The following is a 12,649-nucleotide window of genomic DNA, read 5'->3' on the forward strand; positions in this document are numbered from 1 at the left end:
TTAAAAAACAGCTGGGGATGTATCTCAGTGGTAGAACACCCATGGGTTCAATTCCCAGATCCTAGAGGGAAAAACAAAACCCCCAAAACAAACAAGCATAAGAATCAGAGGCAGCTGGTGCGTGCCTGTAATCCCAGAGCACGTCTGAAATCCCAGAGGCTCGGGAGGCTGAGGCAGCAGGATCACGAGTTCAAAGCCAGCCTCAGCAACAGCCAGGCACTAAGCAACTCAGTGAGACCCTGTCTCTACATAAAATACAAAATAGGGCTGGAGATGTGGCTCAATGGTTGAGTGCCCCTGAGTTCAATCCCGGTACCAAACGAAAAAACAAACAAAAAAACCCAGAGACAGGTAAGTTTGATATATTTGACTAGGTAAAAATTTTAAAATACATGATAAAAAGGCACTACAAAGTCAAAGATATGACAAACTAGAATAAAATATTCAGAATGTAAATCACAATTGGTTAATATCCCTAATTTATGAAGAATCTTTAAAAACTGAAGAAAAAAATGACCAAAATTCTATAGAAAAGAGGACAAAAAATACAAATAATTCATAAAAAGATATAAACATGGCCCTTAACCACATCAAAAGACATTCAATTAGAATCAAAACTTTTCTGTTTCTCACTCATCAAATTGACAAAAATTCAGAAGTGACTTTTGAGAAATAGTCACTCCCATATATCACTGGTAAAAATGTAAAAAAAAAAAATGTTAAAAAAATTCTAAAGGTATAATATCCAAAGGTATAATCCCAATTAAGGGAACCTGGCAATATGTATCAACCTTCATTCATACTCCACCTACACAACCCCAGTGATATTAAATTACAAATGCACAGGTTATCCAGTACAAGATTGTTATGGCAGAATACTAGAAACTACCCAAGTATCCAAGCATAGAAGACTGGCTCAATAACTAAGATAACATGCACACCATACACACAATGGAGTGTGGTTCCCAAAGGATAAGATCATGAATGCCATAATTTCAAATGCTGAAATTCCCAAACATCAAAGTCCTCCAAATCAGAAGCCCAAAAGATTAAAACCCCAAATGTTAAAGTCCTAAAAATCACAATTCCCATTTTTTAAAAAAGGCTATATAAATATCATTCACATGGATCTTGTAAACAAGCAGGGGTTTCTATCCTCATATCAGAAAAAGTGGACTTCAAGCCAAAGTTAATCAGAAAAGGAAAAAGAAGGACATTTCATACTGCTTAAGGGAATTGTACATCAACAAGACATAATAATTGTAAATATTCGTGACTGCATGACCAATGTAATTCTGCAACCTGTACACTCAGAAAAATGAAAAATTATATCCCATCTGATTCAAATGTATGATATGTCAAGATAAAACAAAAATAAAAAATAAGTAAATAAATAAAAGAAAAAAATTGTAAATATTTATGCCCCAAACAATGGAGCATCTATGTACATCAAACAAACCCTTCTCAATTATGAGAAACAAATAGACCACAACACAATAATACTGGGTAATTTTAACATACCTCTCTCACTACTGGATAAATCCCCCAAACAAAAACTAAATAAAGCAGCTATAGAACTAAAAGACTATATAAGAGTAAGAAAATCAAACTCTGGGGAAGGGCTTCAGTGTGTTTTTGATTTATCCATAGAACAGTTGCCAAGTTATTTAATTGTGTACTATTTCTGCCCCTTCATACATAGCCCCATGCATCCCTTCAGGAAAGAAAAAAGAATTGGAAAGGCTTAGTGACCTTCTGAACCAAAGATGCTTGCTGACACAGAGGTTCCTCTGTTGTTGAACTATTCCTGGTTAGGTCTTTGACTTCATGGAAAATAGTCAAATCCCTAACCACTTACATTTACCACTAAATCTAACACAGAAAAACTAGTTTGTGCTTCACTTTGGTTAATAGATGACAATTTCAAAGCTATCCCCATTAGGTTTTTGTTTGTTTAATCAAACATATGCCATTCATGCCCCTGTAGGGTCTGGAGGTTCTAGAACTTATCCATGTATGTATTAATGACTAGAAAAAATGAAATACTTTTAAACTCTTATTTGAAAATTTCATAGACTTTGGAGAAGAAAATGGAGTTCAATGAAATCTCTAAATGGTAAAGACAGTTTTGGAATTAAGTTTGATCAAAGAGGGAATTTCAAAGTGTTATCAATAAGGCTTGTTTTTTCCAAGCCCAATACACTTGGGAAAAAATTCAGATGAGATATTTGCCACACCATATAGAAACAATTAAAACTTCAGATTAAAAGTGCCATCATTTATCTGCATTGGCATTCCTTCCAGATAATGAGATTCCAGGGGCTCTTAATGAATTAAAATCACATGTGCCTAAAGAAGCTAGAGGTGTTTGACTGACTGGTTTTAAGTACGTGCACAGAAGGATAAGAAGACATTTAAGCAAGTGTTGCTATTTGATTACCAAATATGTGATCTGAACAAGTGCATGTGGAATGGTCTGTGCATTACCCATATGATGTAAAAGCACATCAAACAAACCAATGATTGGAAAATTAAATAGGGAGTACTCATGGCATATATGAAATTGTAGAAGAATTTCAAAAAGAGAAGCATCATATAGAAAATGTGAACATATTCTCTAAGGACAGCTTTGCCCAAAAGGAAAAAATACAGCTATTCATCACAATGTATAATTTAAAATATAAAGATCATGAAAGTCAGACTGCTCTTATGGACTACCTTTATATAAATACCCATAATCTATCCCTGTAGTATTTCCTCACATGTTAAATTTTTTTTTTCATTTTTTACAATTAGCTATGCTGTGTATTTCAGGTTAGCATTTCCAATATTATAGGCATAAATTATGTAAGACTTTTAGAGAGTTCTAATTTATATATTTTTTTGCAAATATGACTCTATAAAAGTATATTATCACAATGTTGACTTTATAAATATTATAAGTGCAGGTACATTAAAAACACCAAAACTTCAATGAATGAAGCGATGTCCTTTTTGAATATCTACATTTGTGAAAGATAAAATTCTTGAGATCTCAGAACTTTGGAGAGCTGCAAATGTAATGGTAACCCATTATGGCTTTTCCCCCCCCCTTTTTTCTTTTAAGAGGGGAAGAGTAAGAATGCAGTCCCCTGCTACCACAAATTATGCAGTCTAGTTTCCCACATCTGGGAAAATCGCAGGGGTCAGCACATCGCAGTGTAATGGATATGCCTCATCCTGGGAAAACCACCTTCGTGATCATGGTAACTCCCCTGCAAGGTAAGTATCCATTATGGCTTTTGATTATGGTATTTCAGATGACTTCAGTCATACAGCTGGGTGCACACAATTACCATTCACAGTGATGTGTCAGGCATTTTGCTTTTTGACCTATTTCTTCATGAATATGCTTTGTCTGCTCATACCTGTTATCCTCAGCATTAGCATTAGTGTTTAAGCTTGCAAAATATTCAAACAGTATTGCTATTATATTTTATAAAGTGGCCAATGAAGTATTATGTTGTGTTTTTTTTTTTATGTTTCTCAAATAAATTCCCTTTAAAAATGTAAATAAATGTCTTTTAAAGAATTTTAAAAATTATTTTTTCCAAAACTAAAATCTTGGTATTTTTATCTTTTGGAATTTTAATACTCAGGATTATGGCTGTCAACATTGTGTCTTTTGGAATTATAGGTCTGTACCCAATGGAATGCTATGCACCTGTTTAAAAAAAAAAGTGAGAAATATCTCTGGGAACTGATGTGGAATGACTACTGAGATACAATGAAGTGAAAAAAGTCAAATACAAAAGAGCATGTATGGTTATAGTGTGTTACCTTTTGTGTAAGAAAGAAGGGAAAAGAAACATAGTGAAGGTTAAAAAGAACAATGAATTTGGTTATCTACAAGGACTGTGGTATGTGGGGATGAAGTTAAAGAGATGTAGAAGAGAATACCTGATTATATCTCTCAGATTTTTCTGACTTTAAATGCTCAGTCTTGACAGGAAGTGGGATACCAGGAAGTTTGAGCACCAAAATAATTAAATCTAGTAATGAATTATAAACCATGGGGCGGGTATGAAGGTCAAAAAGATAACAAACAGATAAACAAATGGAAGAAAAGGGAAGACTATGACTTCATTAGCCTACTAAGAATTGACTGGAAGGAGGAATGGGGCTAGAGAATAATCATTTTTCATTCATCATAGTAAAGATAAAATCTGGCAAGAATCATCAATGGATATGCAATTCCAGTGGAAATTTTTGATAAAAAGCAGAATATTTACATGGTCTTAAAGTGTCTCCAGCAGAAGACTAGGACTCTCCAGTGATTATCACCACATAAATATCAATTTGAAACTTTCTGCACACAAAAATACCCTCATGAGAGCTAAACTGCCTCTTCACAGATCAAGGGAGAACAAACCAAGAACAATGGAGAAATTATATAATACCTTTTGAGAGATCAAAACTAACATAATCAATGACAGAAAACACACTGCATTCTTCTAGAGGCTATGGCCTGAAAAGGAAGATTCATCACTTAGGCAGTTCATTAGCTGCCAGTGCACAACTCTGATCTGACCATGAGGAAATGTTAGAAAAACATGAGAATGCTCTGCTTATAAAAAGGGTGTGTGCATGCAACTATTCCTCAAAAATGCACTGAATTCTTCAAAAATGCTAAAAACAAAGCAAGGCTGTGGAAATGTTCCAGGTGAAAGGAGGCGAAAAATATATGATAAAGAAAAAACTCTGGATTTAGACTAGAAGTTGGACTATTAGATCAACTGAGAAACTGGAATATAGGTAATAGGTTGGATAAAATATTATGTCAATGTCAAATTTATAAAGTTGGTAACTGTACTATGATTATATAAGAGAACATTCTTAAGCCATATGTGGTGGCACACACCTGTAATCCCAGCAACTGGGGGAGCTGAAGCAGAAAGATTGTGAGTTCAAAAGCCAGTCTTGTGACAATAGTAGAATGAAACAGACATTATTACCTTATGTACATATAAGACTGCATGACCAGTGTGAATCTACTATATGTACAATCAGAATGAAAAATTATGCTCCATTTATGTATGATATATCAAAATGCATAAATGTATTCTGTCATGTACAAATAATTAGAATAAATTTTTTAAATTAAATTTAAAAAGTCTCAACAACTTAACAAGGCAACTTAGTGAGACCCTGTCTCAAAATTAAAAAAAAAATAAAAAAGGGCTGGGGATATGGCTCAGTGTAAGTCTCTGGGTTCGATCCTCATTACCGAAACAAACAAACAAAAACCAACCAACCAAACAAACAAACAAAGACCAGAACATCCTAATGTCAAGAAATACACACAGAAATATTTAAGGATAAAGAGTCATCATGCATGCAACTTGCGCTCAAATCATTTAAAAAATATATGATAATATATCATATGATTACATGAAATTTACACATATAAGATCAACTTAATGATCTGGATGAAAGAAAGTTAACCATATTTAATGCAATGCCAATCAAAATCCCAACGGCATTTCTTGTAGAAATAGAGAAAGCAATCATGAAATTCATATGGAAAAATAAAAGACCCAGAATAGCAAAAACAATGCTAAGCAGGAAGTGTGAATCAGGCGGTATAGCGATACCAGACTTCAAACTATATTACAGAGCAATAGTAACAAAAACAGCATGGTACTGGTACCAAAACAGGCGGGTGGACCAATGGTACAGAATAGAGGACACAGAAACCAATCCACAAAACTACAACTATCTTATATTTGATAAAGGGTCTAAAAGCATGCAATGGAGGAAGGATAGCATCTTCAACAAATGGTGCTGGGAAAACTGGAAATCCATATGCAACAAAATGAAACTGAATCCCTTTCTCTCGCCATGCACAAAAGTTAATTCAAAATGGATCAAGGAGCTTGATATCAAATCAGAGACGCGCCGTCTGATAGAAGAAAAAGTTGGCTGCGATCTACAGTCGGTGGGGTCGGGCTCCAAATTCCTCAATAGGACACCCATAGCACAAAAGTTAATAACTAGAATCAACAAATGGGACTTACTCAAACTAAAAAGTTTTTTCTCAGCAAAAGATACAATAAGAGAGGTAAATAGAGAGCCTACATCCTGGGAACAAATCTTTACTCCTCACACTTCAGATAGAGCCCTAATATCCAGAGTATACAAAGAGCTCAAAAAATTAGACAATAAGAGAACAAACAACCCAATCAACAAATGGGCCAAGGACCTGAACAGACACTTCTCAGAGGAGGACATACAGTCAATCAACAAGTACATGAAAAAATGCTCACCATCTCTAGCAGTCAGAGAAATGCAAATCAAAACCACCCTAAGATACCATCTCACTCCAGTTAGATTGGCAGCCATTATGAAGTCAAACAACAACAAGTGCTGGCGAGGATGTGGGGAAAAGGGTACACTTGTACATTGCTGGTGGGACTGCAAATTGGTGCAGCCAATTTGGAAAGCAGTATGGAGATTTCTTGGAAAGCTGGGAATGGAGCCACCATTTGACCCAGCTATTCCCCTTCTCGGTCTATTCCCTAAAGACCTAAAAAGAGCATGCTACAGGGACACTGCTACATCGATGTTCATAGCAGCACAATTCACAATAGCTAGACTGTGGAACCAACCTAGATGCCCTTCAATGGATGAATGGATAAAAAAAATGTGGCATTTATACACAATGGAGTATTACTCTGCATTAAAAAATGACAAAATCATAGAATTTACAGGGAAATGGATGGCATTAGAGCAGATTATGCTAAGTGAAGCTAGCCAATCCCTAAAAAACAAATGTCAAATGTCTTCTTTGATATAAGGAGAGTAGCTAAGAACAGAGTAGGGTCGAAGAGCATGAGAAGAAGATTAACATTAAACAGGGATGAGAGGTGGGAGGGAAAGGGAGAGAGAAGGGAAAATGCATGGAAATGGAAGGAGACCCTCAGAGGTATACAAAAGTACATACAAGAGGAAGTGAGGGGAAGGGGAAAAATAATACAAGGGGGACAAACGAATGTCAGTAAAGGGGGCAGAGAGAAAAGAGGGGAGGGGAGGGGAGGGGAGGGGAGGGGAGGGGGGATAGTAGAGGATAGGAAAGACAGCAGAATACAACAGACACTAGTATGGCAATATGTAAATCAATGGATGTGTAACTGATGTGATTCTGCAATCTGTATATGGGGTAAAAATGGGAGCTCATAACCCACTTGAATCAAATTGTGAAATATGATATATCAAGAACTATGTAATGTTTTGAACAGCCAACAATAAAAAAAAAAAAAAAAAAAAAAAAGAAAGTTAACCATAGATGATCTGGAGAAAAGTATATGAGTATTCTTTTACTTTTTATTTTTGTAACTTTTTGAAATTATGTATCAATAAAAAGCTTTTAAAAGCCTGCTGTGAATGTAAAAACACAATATATATATATATATATATATATATATATATATATATATATATGAATGTAAAAACACAATATATATATTAAATTGCCAATGGATCTTTATTTTATTTATTTATATGTGGTATTGAGAATTGAACCTAGTGCCTCACACACGCTAGGCAAGTGCTCTGCCACTGAGCCCCTAACAAAATATTCTTTACAGGCTTAAAAGGATATGGAAAAGATATTGAGATATACTATTAAATAAAAACAGATTACAAAATAGAATGTATGACTTGATCCTCTTCTTTAGAAAAGTAGATATATGAAAATCTGGGGAGATAGAGCATATATTCACAGTTGTTATCTTTGGGTGACAGAACTCAGTTGGTTACACTTTCCTCCTAGCTTATCTAGGTTTTCTAATTTTTTTCTGCCACATCATGTTATTTGAATATTACAGAAATAAACCCTAATGTAATTCAGTAAAATTTAACATTTTCAAAATCTTACAGGAATAATTATTGTTTTCGTTTAATTGCTTAAAACAAAAAGCTGGTTCCTAACTATACCATATAAAAGCAATTCTTTCCTATTATAATGGGAAAGGGAGAATTGTGTGTGTGTGTGTGTGTGTGTGTTTTTTTTTTTTTTTTTTGGCTTTTATTTAGACTCCATGACCCTAAAAAAAAATCCCACATGAAAAACAAATATGAAATAATTCCCTTGCTTTTAAAATTAAGAACAGAGAATATTAACATGAACTATACAAACAAGTATGATTTAATGCCAATACTAGCCTCAAACTGAGATAAGGAGAAGGAAAAAAAAATAGGTGGAAAAAGGGGATAGAGCTCACAGACATTAAAAGACACACAAATGACCCAGACAGGGAGATATGAACAACAGATAAAATGTCTGTTCACCCTCAGGAGCCAGGCATCCTGGCTACCCTGTGGAGAGAAGCCTCCACAACTACAGCGAGGCCAAATTCTTCATTCCATTTGGATCAGGGAACCTGATAATAAATTCTTCTCTGTTTATATACCATTAAATTGTACACTGAAAAATGATTAAAATAGTAAATTTTCTGTTATATACATTTTGCCACACACACAAAATCTTTCCCTGCTCAGATGGAGAAAGTAAGTTACAAAACAAAGAAGGAAAACCTGAGCACCTGAAATAAAAAAAGAGCAGTCAGTCAGGGGAAAGGAAGCCCAGGGGAAGTTGGGAAGCAAAATGACTGAGATCAGGTCCTTTTGTTTTGAATAAATGGAAAAATTATGGAACCCAAACCCAAGGAACTCAGAAAAGGTGAGTAACACAATGGTGAGATAAGGGTTACCTTGACGGGTAGGTAGTAAAGAAGGAAGAGACTGGAAATACGTAGCACAAATTTAACAGGTCTTAATTTATCTGCAATTGAAAAAGCAAGGACAGAGAAAGAAAACCAGATCTCTCACATATACTACTTATACATAGGCAACTAAGGTGTTTTGCCATCAAGGTCTGGAAGGTTCACTAACACTACCTGGTATGAAGTACCCCCACTACCCCACTTACTGAACCTTTATTGAGAATCTAGGCACTGCACTAGGTTCTGGAAATACACTACTGTGGATATGATTTTTTTAATTTACATATTTAAGGTATATAACATGTTCTGATATGTATATACATAATAAAATGGCTACTATAGTCAAGCAAATTCACATATTCATCATTTCAGGTACCCCTCCTTTTCCTGTGTCAAAATACTTAATATTTTAGCAAAAATCCCTAAATATATTATTACCGTAGTATACATTAGATCTCTAGATTTGTTCATCCTACATACCTGCAACTTTGACTGTTTGACCTAAATCTCATTTCCTCCATCCCTACTCCATGACTTAAATGAGGGAGGCTGACTTCACCTCAACAGAGCTTCAGTTTGACAATATTAAAAAAAAAAATAGAGACTTAACAGCAAATGATCAGAGCCACATGTTCCAATAACAGTCTGTAGTTTCCAAAGTTCAATGCATTTTTATTTCAGGAAACTATTCCCTTTTTTTTAAGATAGGGAATAGGGATGTAGCTCAGTGGTAGAGTGCTTGCCTAGCATATATATAGGTCCCTAGGTTCAGTTCCCAGCAAGTGGGGGTGGCTGTGGGATAGGGAGTATAAAGGGTATCGACTGGAATTTTTCGTGACTCTGTTAAGTCTGTACAAGGATATCTGCCCTGCCTAATACACAGTTATTAGAAAGAAAAGTAATTTTTGTGAAAGTATTTTTATATTACAAAAGTATCATCAAAAATATTACTATAGGGGCTGGGATATGGCTCAGTGGTACAGTGCTTGCCTAACATATGTGAGGCACTGGGTTCAATTCTTAGCACCACATATAAATAAATGAATAAAATAAAGGTCCATCAACAACTTAAAAAATTCTTTCAAATGTTACTACATCTTTATTAATAAACATCAAACAATTCAGAAAAGTAGTAAACTATAAGGGCAATATCACCATGATCCAATTTCACCAAAATTTATTTCATGTATAGGCTGAGGATCCTTATCCCAAATGTTGTGACAAGAAGAATTTCGAATTTGGGGTTTTTTTCAGATTTGGGAATGTTTGTAAATACACAATGAGATATCCCAGGGATGTGACCAAAGTCTAACTAAGGAATTCATTTATGTTTTAAATATACCTTATACATATACCCTGAAGATAATTTTATACAATATTTTTAATATGCATGAAGTCAGGTATAAAATTTTACACTTGTGGCAACATGTCCCTGCTCAAAAATTTTCAGATTTGATTCATTTTTGATTTTGAGATTAGGGATGTTCAAACTGTGTAGTTTTCTATTATACTTAAAGGATTGTCAAGGCTCAGCTCCTTTTGATCTTTAAGATGTTTTATGTTCCTAAATAGAGATAAACTACCAGACTGAAGAAATAATTTAACACTAATGAGAAAACAAGTTACTGTAGTTACTAAAAATATAGGAATCAGATGTATAAGGTACAGGGACTCTAATGAAAATAAGGTGAGGTGACTGCAACTATCAAAGAAAGAGTGGAGACTCTCTAAAAATTAAGCACTTCAAGCTGGGCATGGTGGTGCACTCCTGTAATCCCAGTGGCTCAGGAGGCTGAGGGAGGAGGATCACAAATTCAAGGTCAGCCTCAGCAATTTAGTGACTCCCTAAGCAACTTAGTCAGACCCTGTCTCAAAATAAAAAATAAAAAGAGCTGGAGAAGTGGTTCAGTGGTTAAAGACTCCTGGGTACCCAAAAGAAAAAAAAAATATGAGTGCTTTAGATCATTACAATGCTTATTTGTTCAGTATTAAAAATGTTAAAAATGGACATGCATCCCAACAGACTTTTTGATATGGTAAACATAACAGAATACAGAGTGATGAGATTAACTTAATAATAATTTATTTCCTAAATACAATCATATTCTTGTGACTAAAAGGGAAAAAAATCATACTCTGAGGGTGCTATTATATGTATAAAAATTGTAAAGGTATACATCCCATGTTTTCATTTTTTAAGAAAATGAGTCCAGGCCAAATACATATCCGCAGAAATTAAAATAAACATTTTTTTTATTTTACCAAATAATTAAGAACCATCATCCAAATCACTTAGAGGTAATGCTTTCAGAATTTTGAAATTACTTACAATATCATAAATTTCTCGGTCATCCTCATGAGCTAAGGTCAACAGCGCTACCAATGGATAACGAGATCTGGGCACTGAACCAAAGTCTTCAATTTTATTATCTCTTGGTAACTGGCAATATATTTCTTCTTTGCTGTCCTTTTTAATACTTTTTGAAAATGTAAAGGCAAATTGCCACTATAGCCAAAAGATTAAAAATATATCAAAAACGATCAACAACGTAGCCACATTTTATTGTATCCATAAAAAGTCTAATTTTCATGTGCTAATGGGTTATCAGATAAAAGGATACAAATACTGTTCTTGGTAGAGATATTCACTATACAGAGCATCTTCTAATGCTTGGGGAGTGCTTATTCTGAAGCAATAAACGTGCTTCTGCAGAGCTTCATATAATTTTTGGACACTGCACCCCCAGTAGCATGTAAGGCGGCTATCTTCAAGGCAGTCTGTTTTTAAGGTTATACCAGCTGCAGAAAATAAAGCAGAAAGAGAACAGAAATTACCTAATGTGACATCTGACACAATTATACAGGGTGAGAAACTCAGGCTTCTTTTGGGATGCTGGACAGGCCTGATGTTGGTTAAAGGAACTTGTTATGGGTATGTACCTAGAAATGAAGGTCCGGCCTCCAAAACAAAATATAAAAATCTCAACATCTATATAGTTTTTTAACAATAATGAAAATTCTTCCTTACTATTTATACATTTAAGCTTATAAATTATCAGATTAATTTTCTTTTTTTGACAATTCCAAGATTTTTCAAAGCACTCTAATAGTGCATATAATCCTAATGACAAGAAACATACAGGAGAGAGGAGATGTCTCCAAAAGTGGATACACACAACCCATGGGGTCCAGAAGATGATCACTGGAGTAAGAAAAATATTAAAAAGAAATTGAGCTTTACTAATATTAATATATACATTGACAACATTAATATACAGTCTTGTCACACAGTTAATGTCCCATGTAATATGCAAAATAGCCTGAGGAAAGAATAGGGATTCAAAAATAGGGAGGGTTTAATAGCAATATCCTTGTTTATTTGTTTTCTTTCACTGAAAGAAATGATATTATAAATTGAGAAGACCTGATAAGTAGATATATAGAAACTAAATAGATATATGAATTATATTTTAGAGGTTTTATTTTTTGTTTTGTTTTGTTTTCTGTTTTGGGGATCAGACCTAGGGGCACTTTACCACTGAGCTACCCACCTGCAGTCTTCCCTCTCCACTGCACCTTTTCTTTAAAATGGTGTCTTGCTAACTTGACAAGGCGGGCCTAAACTTGTGATTCTCCTACTTCAGCCTTCTGAGTAGTTGGAATTCTAGGCATGCATCCTGTGCCTGGCTAGTTTTACTTATTATTCTGCACTCCCCAGGACTTATTATGTACCATCAATATGATTATTTTCTCTAATATTTCCAAATACTGAGTTTTTCACTCTTCTCAGTATAGTGTAGTTATAGCATTATCAAGTGTGAAGGTAGCGACAGCCAATATTGTGGGCAGTGCAAGCTATAACATTTAGTGCTCACGGGCAGTAGTGT

General features: G+C 34.6%; 1 protein-coding gene and 1 non-coding gene across 2 annotated transcripts in view; both read right to left on the minus strand.

Annotated features, from left to right (window-relative positions):
• Positions 1–12,649, minus strand: part of Cgrrf1 (cell growth regulator with ring finger domain 1) — a 53,536-nt gene that overhangs the window by 13,761 nt on the left and 27,126 nt on the right. Inside the window, exons 3-4 of the mRNA XM_027929798.3 lie at positions 11,384–11,561; positions 11,092–11,239 (exon numbers count right to left, since the gene is read on the minus strand). Coding sequence (XP_027785599.1) covers positions 11,092–11,239; positions 11,384–11,561 — 326 coding nt within the window. The remainder of the gene's footprint in view (positions 1–11,091; positions 11,240–11,383; positions 11,562–12,649) is intronic.
• Positions 3,106–3,269, minus strand: LOC114088282 (U1 spliceosomal RNA). The gene has a single exon (XR_003581951.2). It is a non-coding gene; the product is annotated as a U1 spliceosomal RNA (small nuclear RNA).

Source organism: Marmota flaviventris, chromosome 2, assembly GCF_047511675.1.
Source record: "Marmota flaviventris isolate mMarFla1 chromosome 2, mMarFla1.hap1, whole genome shotgun sequence".
In the NCBI taxonomy this organism is placed as follows: Eukaryota; Metazoa; Chordata; class Mammalia; order Rodentia; family Sciuridae; genus Marmota; species Marmota flaviventris.